The sequence below is a fragment of the Poecilia reticulata genome, linkage group LG23 (assembly GCF_000633615.1).
Source record: "Poecilia reticulata strain Guanapo linkage group LG23, Guppy_female_1.0+MT, whole genome shotgun sequence".
Lineage (NCBI taxonomy): Eukaryota > Metazoa > Chordata > Actinopteri > Cyprinodontiformes > Poeciliidae > Poecilia > Poecilia reticulata.
Window position 1 is genome coordinate 8,159,535 of NC_024353.1, and position 18,791 is coordinate 8,178,325.

General features: G+C 39.9%; 1 protein-coding gene across 1 annotated transcript in view; it reads left to right on the forward strand.

The window, feature by feature from the left end:
• Positions 1-17: 17 nt before the first annotated feature.
• Positions 18-18,791, forward strand: part of LOC103459534 (proton myo-inositol cotransporter-like) — a 77,211-nt gene continuing 58,437 nt past the window's right edge. The window contains exons 1-3 of the mRNA XM_008401175.2: positions 18-1,169; positions 12,953-13,112; positions 14,415-14,623. Of these exons, the coding sequence (XP_008399397.1) occupies positions 569-1,169; positions 12,953-13,112; positions 14,415-14,623 (970 nt within the window). The 5' untranslated portion in view covers positions 18-568. The remainder of the gene's footprint in view (positions 1,170-12,952; positions 13,113-14,414; positions 14,624-18,791) is intronic.

Here is an 18,791-nt window from a genome sequence, read left to right on the forward strand (position 1 = left end):
AAAATTTAAAAAAATCAGCAGAAAGGTCCAATATAATCACTTTATGTTATTTTATTAATGTAATAATCTTTAATAACGCTTGTAACTCAGCGGCTATTTTCAGCGTGCCATATTATTGGAGCTGGAAAGCATCAGTCTTCATCGTGACCCCCCCGTCGCCACACCACGTTTCCAAAACAATACTTCCTTACGTCATGCCTACGCCGCTGGTGACGAACTAGTCCACTACACTCCTCCTATCCTATCCTTCCTCACCTTTCCTCACCACTCCGCTCCAACTCTCCCATCAGGACCACGGAGATGTTCCGCGGTGTCGAAAACAACACAAAGGACGAACTTTACTCGTTTCGCACTTTCGAGTGCTTTTAAATATCCACTTTGGTTGAACTTTAGGGAGAATGGAGGTGGGAGTTTTTGTCGCTTGAGTGTTGCTTTTCTTTGTGTGTGTGTGTGTGAGTGTGTGTGTGTAGAAGGGAGTGCGGGGGGCGGTGGGGGGGGTCCCTTTCTCTTTAGGAAAAACATCACAGATATAAGTCAGCTCTACCCCCGCTGTGTGTGGCGCTTCCATATGTCGCGAAAGCAGGTCGACCATGACTACACCCTGCGGAGCATGAGCAACCTGATGGGCGAGCGCTGGAAGAAAGTCAACGACGGAGGCGAGCGCAGCCTCATCAAAGCTCCGTCCAGCGGCAGCATCAGCAGCCAGGGCGCCGCCGCATCCTCCTCCTCATCCACCGCGGGCGCATCAGCCCCTTCCGCCGCCGCCGCCGCTGCCTCTTCCTCCACCACCAACACCGGGGACTTGGAGCGAGCTGCCCGCAAGCAGTTCCAGCAGGATGTCACTCCAGCCTTCGTCTACGTCCTGGCGGTGTTCTCCGCTCTGGGGGGCTTTCTGTTCGGATATGACACCGGGGTGATCTCCGGCGCGATGCTCCTGCTCAAGAGGGAGCTGGACCTGAGCGCCATGTGGCAGGAGCTGCTCATCTCGAGCACCGTGGCCGCGGCAGCCCTGTCCGCCCTGCTGGGGGGCTTCCTGAACGGGCTGTTCGGGCGCAGGGTGTGCATCCTGCTGGCCAGCTTCTTCTTCACAGTGGGGGGGATCGTGCTGAGCGCCGCTCCCGGGAAAGAGGCGCTCCTGGCGGGGAGGCTGATCGTCGGAGTGGGCTTAGGTAAGATGCGAGAAACATGGAGAGTTTAGATGGAAATTACCACAAGTAGCGCAACTTTAAAGACTCCCGAAGCTGTTACACTTTAATGTTGTTGTTTGTTTTGTTTTTTGTTTTTTACTTCTCATGTCTTAATATACTGATTATTAGATTACAATATTTTGCAAAAGTAGGCGTATTGGTGCGTTTTTCCACAGCTTGCCTCAATAAAACCACAAACTTTACTGTATTTTATTGGAACTTCATCTTAAAACATAGCAGAGTTGAATCAAGACTGTGTCAAGTCTGTTTGGTCCTTTTCAGAATTAGTATTAATGAAACTCAGTTATTTCAACAACAAAAAAAGTGGAGTAGTTTCATCTATTTCAGGTGTTAAAATGACTCAATTGCATGTTGAAATAACTGAGAGTTCTGATGAGGACCAAATAGACTTCGGCACAGTTTTGATTTAAGTCTGCCAAATTACGAAATATAAGGAAACAACATGCGAGTTCATAAATGTCTGATATTGAATTATTTGAAAAGTTCGACATGCACCTGCGTTCTACCTTCTTTGCTGTAATTAAATCCAGCTCAGCCAGTTCCTTTCAGAATTGACCTCTTATTGAATCCACCTGACGGCCTCAGAGATCTGCTTGGAGAACATCAGCGAACAACCAGCATCACGAAGACAGAGAAATACAGCAGAATGGTTATGGGCAAGAAGTTAAAGTAGTTTCACACATTTTGTCAGCATTCATGTGGCATAGCCAAAATCTTCTCCTGTCAGTTGAAATCCAAACATAATTATTTGACCTACATGGAAACTGATGTGTCTGCAGAAAAACTATCACAGTCACCATGGTGGTGGCAGGGTCATGCTGCGGGGATGGTTTACCTTGAGCAGGTTGTTAGAATTGTTGGGAAGATGGATGGAACAGGACAATCTGAGATCTGTACTATCTTAATTAGATATTAGATGCATTTTTGGATTGAACTGAAACAAATTATACCTAAATACAGCTGTTCACTTTTTGGTTTAGTTTTTTTTTTTGTCCAAAAAAGAACAAAACAAAACACACATCGGCTTTCCGCATCATCTTAAAGGTGCAATAAGATCGATTTGGTGCCATCTAGTGGTATGAATTGCACATCGCACATAAGCGAAAATTCCACACTGATGCGTTTTTCCAGATGTGAAGGAAAGCGGTTCCGGATTTTTGGTTCGGCCCTATTGTTCAGTTATTCTTAATTTCGTTTGCATGTTTTGTAAAACATCAGGTTTTCAAATCAACATAAAGGCTCAGAGTTTTTAGTTTAGGTCTATTTTGTTAGTTGCACATCAGAATAGTTTGCACACTTTTACTCTTTCAGGAGTTACAGAGTCTGATATGATCCCAAATTACATAATTAGATATGTTAGTTGCAGTTCCAGGTTTTAGTTTGAACATTTATATACTGTAGCAACAGTTTTGCAAAATGGCTGGTGGGACAGGAGATTAGTCGGATGCCTCCAGTTCATCTAAGGAAATTAAATACCGTTTTGTGTGTAATTACATACTAATGGAAAGCTGTACTTGGTTCATGCCACAAAGAATGCCTCAAATGTTACACAACAGAACATTTACAGCCCTTCTGTTCCATTTTTCTCTTTAGTATCATCACCATTGTGATAATTATTCCTACTAATTTGGTGACATAACTTTAACTAATAAACGTGATGTCTGATGTTCTAGTCTAGCTTGTCTTTGATTTCTCTCTCATTATTAAAATCCTGATTCTGGGCAGGAAAAAGGTCCAGTTAATGGCGGGAAACAGCTGCCACTTTGCCACACCAAAATAAATGGACTGTGCAAGCATCAAATTAGAAAGATTGCTCTTATGAAGTAATTATTCGACATTTTCAAAATTGATTCTCTCTTCTTCCCCACATAACCCCTTGAAAACTAAGATCAGGGCTAATTAAGAGACTCCATTAAGAGTCCTCTCCAAAGTTTCCTCCATTTACAACTCTTAAATGAATTAGTTAAGCCTGACAGGTGGCAGTAAGTTCTGGCTGACCTGGCCAGGTTGGCATCATAACGAACCGTTTACGAGCTCAGCTGTATGCAGAGTTACAGCTCTGTTCTGGTGATGTTCAGTCATCCGTACCATTAGGCACAAATTAGAGACTTCTACTGTTCTCCCTGGACTCTCCAGCTGTTATGCTTCATTGAAGGTTTGTGAAAAAGTCTGCTTCCATAGATGTTTTTACTTACTGGTGATAAATAAATCAGGTTTATTTGATTAGTGGTTGATTCCCAAACAGACAGTAATAGCAAGCATAGTTTTTTTTACAAACTTTATTGACGTCTATGCCAGGACAAATAGTCACAAATCTAACTAAAAAAACACAGATTTGAAGTCAGTCTACACCATAATATCTCAATAAGCAGTAACTCAATGATAATTGATCCATTAAAATTAGCTAGATCATTTACATTTGGATAATTGTTTGTTTTTCTTTCAGTCTGGTACTTTGACCTAAGCTAGCCCATTTTTTAAATAGAAACTTTTTACATTTTATTTTTTGTTTCAGTTGTTTTGCTTATTCTTTTTTTTATATTTAAAATATCCTTCAGTTTCAGTGTCAAATGTTTATTAGAAATGAAAGTTTATTGATCTTTAGAGACACTTTCCAACACTGAGCAGGTGTATGGTCTCAGCATAAGCTCTACGTCAAACTTTTACTCACTTAACAGCTACAAAACAAGTATAACAAGACAATAAATTCTTTAACAATATTTACGTGTTATAAAAAAAATATATAATACAAACTTTACTCTTCACCTTGATAAAATGGACTCGGGAACCTTAAAACGATGCTCATGCCACCGGGGAATCTTTTTTGACCCACACTCCTCACCAGTTGGTGGCGGTAATGCGCACCGGAAAGTTGTTTGCCAATCGCAAGAAGAAGAAAGACAGGAATCGTTTAGGCTTTACACTATGAAAAGAAGAGACAAATGTAAGTATTGTTGCGCCTCCCGCCTAAAATATTAGTCCACTACAACTAAATGTAAATGTTTATTAGAGAATTACTTGTTAGCTTTACATAAATTAGCCACTGACATAATTGTTTTGTTTACATGACAAGAACTTCGAGGAAGCTGCAATAGCTCAACTACAAAAAGTAACATACAAATCCTCCAACCTGATTAATAGAGTAACTATTTAATTAATGCAATTAAATGGTCAAATAATGAATGTTAAATTTGTCTAGACAAGTAATGAAAACAGAAACATGGTTTTAATAAGGCCACGTCTGTATTACTATTATTATCTTTTTTTTTTTTTTTTTTACCCTAGGCTATATGCTATTATAATTTCCAAAAAAAGTGATTTTCGAATTTTTAAAATATAATCTATATGGGATAAACATGGACGATATTCGTATTTACGGAGCTAGCACCTTAAGTGTACAGTCAACTTTATAAACAACAATTTCTGTCTTATTTGCACTAAACCAGAGTAAATCTTTTCCCATTCAATTATTTATTTCATAGAAGCATTCTCTCAATAACCGTAATGCAGTTGGGTTATGTGGTGACACAGGGATAAACAATTGTTTGTATTGCTGTTGTAGTGCTGCATTATCTGATGGAAATAGAACATTTAGATTAGTGAATAAAAGTGGTCCGAGAATGGGGCCTTGAGGAACCCCACTTTTGATCCTTGTCCGTCTAGTTGTATAATTGGCAAGTGATACAAATAGGTCAATCTGTGAAGTAAGATCTGAACAGCTTTGTGTTGCACCAGACAATCCTACATGCTTTTATTTTTGCAGTCAGTATGTTCTGAACAGCTGTGCTGCATTTTCAAAGACACACAGTTCGCAAATCTGAACTGTTTTGTGTGTTTTTGTTGTCTGACAGTCGGTACAGAGAAAAGGGAAGTCAATTCTGCTCCAGTTGAAAAGTAAATGTTGTGGTAATTATGCTAATAGTCAAAGAATACTTATGAAATGAATAGAGTAAATGGAGCAGATACGCTTAGCCCTGGTCTGATTGCTGATATGTGGAGGCAACTAACCATCTTAGTTGTTCCAGCCATTGAATTGTAAGTGGCTCTGTTACCGTAAGGACCCCGGCCCCCTCTTTCCAGCGTCATCCAATAGAGTGATCTTCATTAAGCCGAACATACGTGAGCCGGGCCCTAATAGATAATGAGACGCATTCTGGGAGCGCAATTAGCTGCCGGAGACACTGATAAGACAAACATTTTCCATTGCCTTCAATTATCCTTAAAACAAGCCTGTCACCTGTAAGCCATCCTCTTAGCATTTTTGAACGGAACTCTGGAAAAAGGTCAGGGGAGCTGTTTGTCAAACCAAGAAAGGCCATGCTCTTTATTGCCACGATTCACTTTTTTTTTTTTTTTTTTTTCGTACTAAAGCCTGTGCTACGTCTGCTGCAGCCTGGTTATTGTTGTGTTGACCTTTGCCCAAGAACACGGGGGTTGTCTGAATCGGCAGTAGTGAAGCAGACGCTCAGGACGGATCGGGGTTTATTATGGGACTTGTCAGTTTCGATTTAATTAAGTTGCAGGAAGATGTTTCAGACAGAGCTGAAATAGTATTTCTGTTTAGCTGTAGGAGGAAGAAAGAAAAGTGGTTAAATTAACTGCATTTTTAGTCAGTATGGGAGTTAATTTAAGGAAATTCTGAAACTTTGTTATAGAAATAGTATTTGTTTATTTAGGCCTGCAGAGGTATCAAAATAATAATAAAAGAAATAGAATGTTGAATCATTTATCGTAAAGATTAATATCGAACCTTAATCTTTTACCCCTTCAAACCGAAGATACTTGTATGCCACGCATCCATCCAAGAATTGTGACAATTTGTAGGAACCCTGTAGAACTGAAATCCAATATTGAGTATTTTGTGAATAATCTTAATGCGTAAATGATTGTAAAAACATACAATTTAATTCATTATAGCTGGCGTGTTACATTACGTCATATATTTTTAAAGAATAATTCAGAGCCAGCCAGGTTTGACACAATTGAAAATGCCAAATGATACAGAATATATAATGATGAGGAGGAAAAAAAACCCAGTGTGAGGCTGATGTAATGGGAGACTCATAGTTTGGCAATAGAACATGTTTCTGTGTGTGTTTTTGCAATGTGGTGTCATGCTTCCAGGAGAAAATTGATTTAAGATGTGAGCTGGCTGATGATGAACCAGTGGGTCCAACAGATGCCATGTTGAGTCAGCCCACTCCGACTACTGGCGCTTAAATGCTTTTCACAGCTAACTGCTTATTTTTAATGTCAGAAAATGGCAAAAAAATAAATAAATCTAAATGAAACAGGTGTTAAAAATGAAAATCAGCTCATGTTCTGCAAGACTTAATGTTCACTGGTGAGCAAACGTATCAGCTTCAGTAAACGTGCTTTTATTACTTACTGCTTTATAATCTGTACCAATCATCAAACCTCCTTTTGATGATTAAATGCAAGTTATCAGCTATATTAAAGGCCGACCGAATGAACAGATAATTCTCACATTACTAAACGTACGCTAACTTATAAAATACAACAAAACGGAAGCCTCTTAAGGCTAAAGAAAATGTGTGAAACACTAAATCCCCTTCCAATGGATTCAGGACAGCAGACCTTTACTTGACACTCGGTGTCAACCAAGTGACCAGAAACGGCTTGAGCTTGTCGAGTGTTTATTCAAAAACAGAACCGCATAAAGAGCGTTTTACAACCAACACCGAACTCCGTTAGGAGTTTCACTTTCCTGTTTAGGAATATGTGCCCTCCGCCATTTTTGTTTCTCTTATCGCTGGCTGACCAGCAGCGCCCTCTTCTGGATGGCGGCCAAACTGCAACACTAAAAGAATGTGAGCGAGGGGATGCTATCAGCTAATAGATTGGACCTAATTTTAATCTAACAAACCATTGATCGACAATAACCAGAAGTATACATCTTTATGCCAGAATTATGAGTTTTATTGCTTAGAGCATAAAGTAGCATAAAGTGGCCCCTCGCTTCACACTGGTGCTGCCCAAAAGAAGGCTACTATATTTGCACTTATGCTTTCAATTAAGGCAAATTTGCTTGTTGGGGATAGCATAGTGAAGACCTTAAGCTTTTTTTGTTTTAAATAGAAGCAGTTATTTCGTGTCGTTCTTCACTTTTCTTTCTCAATTTAAAGTGTTCCAGTAGAAACTCCCCATCACCTCAGTTTCTGGTTGCCATTCCAGCCACAGTCAGAAAACACACAGATCCTTGACTGTATAATGACGCTGTCTGGCTAAATTATTATGCAGCACTTTGCACATGCTGATGTGTTTTGTCCCCGCAAACAGTTGATTGGTGTGAATAAAAGCAGCCACGTTAATTGCACTACGATAACGTTTCATTACCAGGAGGCTTTCTAATTAATTGGTTTGGTTTATGTAATGAAGTTTGAAGTGTCGCCTTAACCAAGCGAAAGCCGCAGTGGACGCTTAATGAGGACTTTGTTTATCTGCGAGTTAAACTGGAACGGTTACCATTAAAAAAAACCAAAACAGAGTCAAGCTGTCGAAACAAATATTTTTGTCCTTCCTTTGCATTTTTATCCAAACATCCTTGTTTCTCACTTGAGATCGGAGCGATGGAGGGCTTTGTGAAATATCTCCTTCATTCAGATCAAGTGAGTCAGCGCTGAGCTCTGCGTTTCATGCCTAGAGGCCGCCTGCAGAAGGCCGAGACAGATACTTTGGTTTAAGTGTGCCGTGCAGCTTTGAGGCTCAGCCTGACCAGGCGGTGGCTTTAAACTGTGTGCGCGTGCGTGTGCGTGTGTGTGTGTGTGTGCGTGTGTGTGTGTGAGAGACTGTCTTGAGCTGTCCTTGGTGCTGAACAGAGGTCTCATTAAAAACAAACTGAAACAAGTTTGTTTGTTTTTTCTAAGGAATTTATATTCAAGCGAGTGCTGTTAAGCTACGTTTTGTAATTCTTCAGTCCTACCGGTCAGCCGCAGTACGCTGATGAATGACAGCGCTCCATGTTTTTACTTTTAATGCGATTTGAATCATAAAAGTGAGCAGATGTGTCTGACTTTTGAAGTTGGCAGTGCGTGATGCGTTCTTCTCGATAAAAAGTGTTTCTTCATTGCAGACAGACAAAATGGCATGAGAAAATAAAGCAGAATCGGCCATCGGAATGAAGTTTCATCCTTGAATCTTGACTTTGAAATTAACAACCTACAAGGTCGTTAAGCCCATATTTCTATATTAAAAACTTTTTAAAAATCGGTCTGATGTAATACATCTAAGTGCCATATTTTCATTGGATATAAGCAAAAAAAAAAAAAAAAAAGTCATAATTAAAAGAAAGAAAAGCTTGAAATCATAAGTCTGGGTGTAATTAATCTGTATTATCTTTCACTTCTTGAACTGAGTTATTGCAATGAATAAACTTTCCAGTAGTATTTTTATTTATTGAATATGACCGCATTTTATTAAAGAATGCAACAAACTGCTTTCAAAATTAGTAAATCAGTTTCAAATTCAACTAGAAATAGTTACAGTTGAAAGCTGCTGTGATATGTGAAGGAGTCATTCCTAATTAAAGTGAGTATCTTTGTTAGTAATTCAATATATTAATCAATGCTGATCATTTGACACAATGCTTTGCCTCTTGATCTTTAACTTTGTGCTGCTTTCATTTCTAACTTTTTTTTTCCAATTAGTGTTTGGAAACTCTTTGCAGCAAAGTCAGTTTTTATTTCTTTTTAAAAGTATTAGTTGGAACAACAATACACCTTTCCACCAACAGAGTCGCATCCTAAATATCGGAGATACAATTCAAACAACAGCATCAGCTTCAGTTACAATACCTGACAGTAAAGTTGTAACCCTACAGCCTGCGATTCTTGTTTTTTTTTTTATAGTCGACAAACTGAAGTAAAACTGTACAGGATTTATTCTCTCTGCCTCCAACAAGCATTATCTTTACGATCAGATATATTTTCCACGCCACCACCTGTAGCAGGACGTGCTGTTGAGATGATTTATCGCTCACCAAATGTAACAACATCAGCCGTTCCGTCACACCAGCAGACAAATGGGCTGTTTATGACGAGGCTTTGATGGGAACATGCTGGTGACTCAAAGCTTAAGCAAAGCAGACAAAACAGGAAAACATGAAGGCAAGTCAAAATCAAGTCACCACTGCCGTTTCTTTTTTTGTTTGCCGAATGCGCACTCGCGCGTAAAACCAACAAGACACTAACCCTGTCTTGCATGACCCGAGTCATCATGTCCAGATACCTTATTGCCAAAAGTTGCTGTCGCGTTGGAAGAAGTTTACCTAATATAAGGAGGTGACAGGTGTGTGTAAAAGTGGCAGAGCTTATACTTAATCACCATTTCTTACTGTCAAAGCGAGCATTGGTACTGCAGCACAGCTATCTGTTACATAAAGGTAGAAAAGTAGAACCTTCAAACCACTGGACTAGGAGCCCATGCTTTAAAAGTCAAGGGATATTTTATTTGGGATTTTATGTTGCTTGCAGTTTTGATGTCAGATGGTTTCCACAGTGGAGCTCTGAATCAAACAAGTGTTTGGTACTTGTTCTGCCATTGTTTATTGGAATGAGTTCATTTGACAATGAAATAATGATGTAATCATGCATGGTATATCTTCCTAATCAAGCCAACCAACATGACCAATGGATTTGACTTTAAGAGCTCTTCAGTATTTAAAATGTGTAATCCCATTGGCCAGATTATCAAAACGAGATGGGTCAGAGACTCAGATCCGGGTAAATGTCAAGAGTGATGGGTTCCGACGAAGGAACTTATTCAAATAATCTTTTTCCAGTTTATGGGCGAAAGTTTGCCAGCTCTGTTCAGAGCCAATTAAACTAATGCCAGAGAACTTGGGACTAATGCGATGCGTTTATTACCAAGGCAATTCCATCACCAAGGCGAGGATAATAAGGAAAAAACAATGTGTGTTCACAGTTGTGTGTGTGTGTGTCTTAAAAGCTAAATGACGGTCAGAAACTCTCATTATGTCGAGGTTTGCCATCAACAGAAGCTATAAAAGCTGTTGGCCGATGGGCATCTTCTCGTTGCTAATAGCCAAGGTACCCGAGGGAAACAAAGTTAGGAATGAGAGAAAAACTGTTATGGCTGGAAGTAATACTGACATTTTTATAGGTTTAAAATAGTTTCCTTTAATACAAGATAATGTATTGATCTGCTTGAGATCTTTTACAAAGCTTGTCTAAGACTGAAATTTAATAGAGGAAGGAAAGCTGAGTGAAAAAAGTATTTTCTTTTTCACAGCACCAAGCCTCTTTTTCAGACTAATAACTGCCAACTGTACACAAGAGGTCAAAAGGTGTAAGGAAATCATTTGGTTGCATTTGAAAAAAAATATATAAAAATTGTCCATGTTTCTATGTATTTGGCTTCTATAAAATGTATAGAACATTTCACATTTATTTTCAACCCTGGATAAAATTGTGTAATCCAGAAGAAAATACAGGCTTAGGCATTTCCTTAAACCTTAGGTAGCCCTATGGGTCAAATTTAGCGTGATCCCGATCAACACATGAATGCATCTGCATGTATGTGTGAACAAAAGATGTTGGGTTTTACAGGGCACATTCACACTAGCTTTGTTTAGTCCACTTTAATCGAGCTCTATTTTGCATAGAAAGTCTGGTTTGGTTTGGGAGCTGCAAATGTGCAATTGAACTCTGACAATAGTGAAATCTGGTCCAAAGACCTAGGACTGAAGTGAACTCTGATGTAGTTTGAATGTAGATATAGGTGCCAAGGAGACCGGAGAGCGTTCCAAAACCAGCGCTCCAAAACCTACATATAGTCCACTTCCTGGACTATATATAGTCCAGGAAGTGGACTATATGCCCGGGTAAATGCAACTAAAGCAAACCCACGTGTCCAGCTCTAGCAGGAGAAATGACTCGTGATCTTTTTGCCAAAGACGAAAGAGAAATCCTACAACTGCTAAAATTTGACATCGCTGCGGTTTTGTTAACATTGGAAGAAGGAAGTTGTGCTCAGCGTCTTCTCTGGAAGGTTTTTTCAGTGGTTCTTGTTGCAGCGCCACCACAGGCAAGGAGTTGAACGGGTTTTTCTAAAGGTTTTGTTTTGTTTGACAAGGTGCTAAATGAAAGCAAACAACAACGTTGCAATTTTGATCCCCAATCTAACCGAGTGTACCGGACGATCAGTTGTGAAAACGCTGCGCTTCGTACACATCTTTCTTCATAAAAAACGTAGCTGATTGCAGAGGTATTGCATGCTTTGTGTGTAGCTATATACCTGTGTGTGTGTTATCAGGCACATGACGGATCAAGATTTACTCTCCTCCTAAATTCTAAGCTTGTCTTCCATGTTTTCTCTTTTCCTGCTTTCATTCTTGTTAACTTCAGTCTCTGATCTTCAGCTGTCTTCCTAAACCTTATGAACAGATTTCCACCATGTTGTCCTGAGCAGACAGGCTTTGTGTTAAAGTGTTTAATTAGATTCCGATAATGATCTGCAGCTCGCATTTCCGCCATCAGACATTAACAAAGATAAATGCTTCGCCGCAATTCCTAAAATCATGTCTGTGCAATCAGAGACTCACTCAGAAACTATCGTTTTCATGTAACCGAACACCATCCTGAAACTTGACTACACAGCATTGGTGTTGGGGATCCTTTCTTTTCGTTTCTTTTTTTCCTTATTTTTTTCTTTTTGTCGACTAACTCAATGTTTCTGATGTTCTGCACGTGGAAGTTTTTAATCAGCACTTAATAAAAACAAAAAAATCTCACGCATGTACGCCCTTCTCTTGGTTATTGATTGGCCTTCCTAGAGCTGCCACAGTGTGGTGCAAGCTTGGAGACAGTGTGGCTGGTTCCCCTGCTGCAAGAGATCTCCATGGCAACGGCTAGCCAGTAGTCATGGCGGCAGTTTAGGGCAGGGTGTTGGCAAGAGGTAGAAGAGGGGAGGAGACAGAGGGAGGAGGGTGCAGAAAGCTCTGGCTCTCTATTAATAGAGAAGCCTGCTGCAGAGAGCATCAGTCTTACGGCTCACTGTCAGCCCCAAACAGAGTGTTCAGAGGGTTATGTGACCATGGTGTGTGATTTTTTTTTATTAATTTTTAGAAATGTTTTGGCTTTCTAAATGTTCTCCCTATTTAGGATCACTGTATGAGTATCTTGTCAAGGTTGTGTTAAATAAGCAGGTTCAAGATCTATAAAAACGAGTTCAGATAATTTAAAACCAGCGCTGCCAATCGATTTAAAAGACTGTAATCAGATGAATCACACTCTAGCACTGTGAATAATCACTATGCTTAACTTTTTAAGTGTGAAAAATTCTTTTTTTTTTATTGACTCAAACCAAACATGTCAGTTTTCCAGGTCATCATATTCAGGAAGGCTTTAAAAGAAGTCCTTTTGTTTCAAACATAATTTAGAAATGCTAAATTATTAGCATTTCTAATAATGCTGCCACAGTGTGGTGCAAGCTTGGAGACAGCTTGCACCACACTTTAAGATGTTTTAGTTGCGAGTCCATAATGAGACTCAGCTTCAAAATAGTGTCCAAAGAACACAGCAAAAAACAAAACAATTTCTCTCCAAACTCCGAAGCTTTGGGTATGATCGCCACCGTAATGGCTAAAAGTGATCCAGAAGATGTACATGCTAACCGCGTCTGTGAACAAACAGAAAAGCTTCCTCCGCTCGCCATGCTGATTCTCTGTTCCTCCGGTAACTCCTGCTTTGTGTCTCCTTGTGTAGGGATTGCCTCCATGACGGTGCCCGTGTACATCGCCGAAGCGTCTCCGCCGCACCTCAGAGGTCAGCTGGTGACCGTTAACACCCTCTTCATCACCGGAGGGCAGTTCACCGCCAGCCTCATCGACGGCGCCTTCAGCTACATGCGGCGTGACGGATGGAGGTCAGACTCAAATGTACTCTGTCTGGCCTTTGAGACGACATCAAGCGACTTCGGACGAGATTTGTTGCTGCGACACATGAAAACGTTACCGTTTAGATGGCAACATGCTACTTATTTTAGAGGCAACGCGGGACGAAAAAAAGACACTTTTTCAATCTGTCGTAAAAGCAGCACATTCCTCTCTTCTTTGCGTTCTCATTTCTATCAAATGCCTCAGCTTAAATGCCAGCATATGCACAGAACAATTCATAACATTTACTAACAGCAGCCGCGTTGTGCAGTTAAAAGACCACCATCTGTCCTTTTGCGTCTTTATCATCTGTTTGCATCTTCTCCAGTCGTCAGACTGAATGCAGCTTTAAGCCTTATAGGATGAGCGATGCTACAGATAAGAACAACAAGATATATATATATATATATATATATATATATATAAAAATAAGGAATTTGCCTCTGAGGAAATTGTCCAGAAAGTGTCTGATTGGTGTGATTCATGCATGATGATGACTTTTGCGGAGTTGAAAGTTTAAATGTTTCCTGAGTGACACGTCTTCCTGCTGAGTGGAGTGAAAAGCCTTAAATATGCACTTTATTTTAATCAGCTCAGCTTTTATCTCCCGTCCACCAGCTTCTTCAAATTCCTGTCACAAAATGTTTTTTTTTTTTTTTTGCTTGAATTCTATGCAGTTCCTGAACCCAGCCTACCTAGTTGGATTTTCTGTGCTGTGACAGTTACAAATACATGAAGCAGTACGCCACAGGGTTTCTCCTATTATATGTTGTAAGCCTGGCGGTCCACCAGACTTTACTTGTGCTCCACCAGGCTAAGCATTTCTTATTTCTTTAAGTCTTTTTAAAATGTTTGCATTTTTTAAGACTTTATAGTTGGTGACTTTATAGCTGACTTTATAGTTGGTATGAATCTTCCAAACCTTCAATAACACATAATATAATTATCAAGTGATATTTTCAAATTTCCTCTCAACTTTAAAAAAAATTAAACTCAAAGACACAACGGGACGCTGGATGTATGTCTTCCCTACCGCCCAATCACCGGGCTTAGTGAGTTTTCTGGGGGAAACCTTCCACCGCTACAGATTCACTTAGCTTATTATGTTCAGGGAATGAACAAAATGAAATTTGAATTGCCTAATTAGCTTTGAAGCACAGGACTTCAGTAAACCCTTACCAATTGTGCTATTGTTGAATTTTAATGAGTCAAATCACTTGACGCCAACGGCTAAGAAACACCCAGCCAGACCTTTCCAGAGATCTCATTCCGCGCGTTCCCTCCGTCTCCAGGTACATGCTGGGTCTGTCCGTGCTTCCCGCCATGCTCCAGTTCGCCGGGTTCCTCTTCCTGCCGGAGAGCCCCCGCTGGCTGATCCAGCGCGGGCTGACCCAGAAGGCCCGCCGGGTGCTCAGCCAGATCCGAGGCAACCAGAACATCGACGAGGAGTACGACAGCATCAAGAACAGCATCGAGGAAGAGGAGAAGGACAGCGGAGGAGGTGAGGCTGACAAGAGTCACTTTTGTGATCTGGAAAGTCACATCACGTCTTCACTGGTGTTCACCAAACAGAGCTCGGTGTTTCATGTCACAAGGTCGGAGATGCAGACAGGGGGATCTCTGGTTGCTTTTGATCATTGCAGGTTCAACGTCTTTTCTTAAGCTCTCTTTTCTTGGGCTCATCTCACGCCTGCTGTGTCTGATTTACTGTCTGGTTAACCGTTTCTGTACTGATTTAGCTACGTGTTCTGATGAGCCATCAAGTTTTCTGACATAAAATCTGAAAGAGTTGATGATGCTAAGTACTGGAACTGGGTTCCCAAAGCCTTTTAGAGGAGTAAGTGGCCCACAGCACCACGGATCCTTCATTATGCTGGGCTTCTTTTATTAATCAGAACTTAACGTTTCTTTTACATGTTAAGTTGTTGGATGTTGTTACACATTCTTTCTATCTTTTCCTCTGGCTATTTAAACTTACTTAACTAAAATGAGTTGTTTAATGCTATTAAATAGGAATCTATTATAAGACTGGGTCTTTGTGGAACCATCTTTTGTTGGTGTTTCACATTGAATTCCGATTAATGACAGTTATCTTTGTGGTTTCAATGTGATAAAATACAGAAAAGTTTAAGCTTTATATGACAACCTTTGCAAGCCACTATAATATCCAAGCATCTTTTTGCATCGATCAGTCCCTCCAAGATTTGGTGATTGTTTTTGTGATTTTCAATCAAAATCCCAGATTTTTGTGGCGCTCATTTAGAAATACTTTCAAGAAATGTTCCCAAAATGAACGTCAAAGTAAGGCTGAGGCAGCAGTGTTGTAAAAATAAGAAATACGGCCACCTGCAGGTGAGAATTAGCAGTCATTTAAAAAAAAAAAAAAAAAAATTGTAATAAACTCACAGCGGGGATATGTTGATTTTGCATGAATTTTGCAAATAACTGGAAGAGCTGATTTGTATAATTCGGAATCTAGAGGGATGCATTAGAAGCTACGGCGGGTTCCGATTCGGCCTCGAGTTTGACACACGTGCGCTACATTATCACCTTCTAAGGGTGTAATAATCTAATATACAGTCATTTCAAGGCAGTTGAAATCTCCCAGAATCTAAGGCCGGCATACTGTGCTGGAGGAGTCCACAGAGGCTTCCTCAGCTTGTTATTAACAACTCCCATCTGACAGAGTCAGGACCCCGAGCTTTGAAGACGGCAGCTCTCTTTTCCATCCCTTTGATTTTGTCCACAGTGAGGCTGATCAGACTGTTTATGTTCTCCTCCTGCGGAGCCGTGAAGTCCTTCCCACTGGAGGAACATGAAATCATTCACTTGCCTGCTGCTGCAGTCCTAGAATCATCCTGCTGACCTGTCAGTCGCACAGTTTGAGCAGAAGATCACAGGGCGCTCTGGCTGCTGGCTTCAGGACTGCTTGATGTTTGACATTTTTTCTATCTTTTTAAAGATTGTCACAAAAGGATTGTTTTCTTTACAAGTAATCCAACCAGAGCTTGTTGATAAAATCTGAGCTGCAGTAGCTTTAAAGGGGCAGTATTATGTAATATTGACTTTTTTGAGCTTTACATCATGTTATAATGTTATTCCCTCATCAGAAATATACCTTTCTTTCCCACTCAGCTCCTTCAGACTAGCCAGCAGCAATTAGCAAACACCTGGTGGAATATCTGCTGAGCTCATTTTACAACCTACTTCTATGTGCAGCGCTGGTAAAAACGTTGCTAAAGGGTTAATAGAGAAGCCGTGTTGTGATGACTTCCTGAAGGTGGAGTTTCAGAACGAGCAGGAGTTTATTTTAAAGAGACAGCGGCCCAATTTCAAGGTGTTAAATTACGAAGTCAAATTTCTTTTAAGTGATAGTTGATGCAGCTTTTGTATAACAACTGAAGGTAACATAATTACTTGATTGTGTTATAAATGGCATTATGTGCCTGGAAAATATACAATACTGCCCCTTCAATAAGCTAGTTCCCAGTCTTATTCAGAGAGGTGAGTGAAGCGTTGCAAAAACGACTAATAATAAATAAATAAAATAGGGCAAAGTTTTGACTTGTTGACACTGATTTTATAAAAATTAATTGGGATTTCTTTTTCAATGACATAATACTAAAAGATGTAAGAATAGCATTCCTCCAGTTTGTGTTTTTTCCCTAGTTAAACACACTGTCACCACTACTCATTGTTGTACTTCTGTTACAAAAAAAAGTACATATTAAAGTTAGATTAATAACTGATCCAACAAGTTTGAGCCCTACCTGATTTAGATCAATGCAAAAAGAAATTAATTTATGATATAAGTGTTAATTTGGTGGACAGGGATCTGACCTTTTCATCTGCCGCACGTTTGGAGACGTTTGTTTTGTGACGCGCAGCGTGCCGACTTTGCTGTCAGAACAGCGGTCCGTTCGGCTTTGTTATCTGATCCTACATTTGTTTCACTCATGTCTGATCTTGATCTTCATGTAATCCCTCCATAATCCGGACACAAGCTGATCCGAGGACGCAGCAGCACAAGCTAATCACATGCAGACAAATACCTACACGTTCACGATAGGTTCTGTTTTTTTTTTGTTTTTTTTTTTGTTTTGGTTGTCTGTCTTTGAGGGATGGGGGAAAAAAGACAGCACCTTCCACTTAAACTTTTTCACACTTAAACCTAAATATTCAAGACGTTTAGCTAGGATTTTATCCAGCAGATCAACATAAAGTGGTGCGTTATTATGGAGTGGAAGGGAAAATGGGTGAACTGTTACCACATTCTGAAGTTTTTGCTCCCTCTAACAAGTTTTCCTCCAAAATCAGCCTGTATTTAGATTCCTCTATCTTGGGGCAATTCAATATTAAGTAATATTAATTTACCTTGAAAGCAAAAATGGCAGGTTTTCACTATGTGGGGGTTAATATTTTTTTATTTTTGTCAATTAAGAGCAATAAACTATTAACGTTGGCTCTTGTCAGCATCTTCGTGAAGACGCATAAAAGGACATTACCAATAAGCCAACAGCCAGATGTTGATGATTATCAGTTTTGAAAAGGTTGTAAAACCGTCTGTTAAGAGCTTGGCCTCCACCAGATGATGATGGAACTCTTCCAGAAGTATTCTTCTAAAGTCCACATGCGAAAATACGACACGTGAAAGCCAGCGAGGTCAGGAAGTAGCAAAGTCTCATGGCGCTGGTGACTGGATTGCTAAAAAGCAAAGGTCTGCGTCACAAGCTGCAAAAGAGAAAGAAAACACCATGAGCATTGACACAGAGCGCTGTTGATAAAAACGTTTGAACTTTCTAATATCAATTCCTTCTCACATAACAACCCCAGCTCATCACCTAGCAACCCTGCAGGTTTGGTCAGCTGGTTTTATCGCTCTAATTGCTATACAGCAGCTGAAGGAAAAGACAAGTGTTTTGTTGTAGGCTTACCAATCCAGACACTACTTCCTACATCTTTGTTGGTTGCGCAGGAGGCTCCGCTTCCGCTTTTCAAAGACGCACGGTTGCATCTCTTTGCAGCTATTTTCACGTGTGCAGCTATTTTCACTATTTTAGCTTTTTTGGTTGTTGGCTATTATGTTTACTCTCCATCTCTGCTTCAGCTACCGCTGTGGACTATTGAGAAAATACCAACGTATTCAGATGTTAAATCTTTAGGAGTGGAGACAAGTTGATCTTTAGTTGTTTTATTTTTTGTAAGCAAATCTTTCTCTTTTAATTGCTCGTTTCTTTAATTCTGAACCACTTATGTATACACCTTAATAAAAACAACAAAAAAGCCACACTGTGAGCTATGTGGAAGAAGCTAATGAGAGGCGATGGGAAGATCCATCATGGAGGAATGTTTTGCTCAAATTCTTGCCAGAACTTTAGCTAATCCAAAACTCTAAACATTACTTCCATTCAAAGAACAAGTGTGGATTAAAAAGTGATAACTTTAAACCTAAATCTGACAGACGTTCTGAATAAGTTTGTTTTACAATCATTGGCACAGCTAGCTTTCACCGGTTAGTATTATTGCTAACTTTGCTAGCGGTTAGCCCACTGGATTATTTGTCAATTTAATGCTGCCAAACAGTTTAATTTGCAAGTCAACTTTCACTAAATATTTACTTGTAACTTGGGTTACATGGTTTTGCAAGCTAGAAGCTATTTTATGACAGC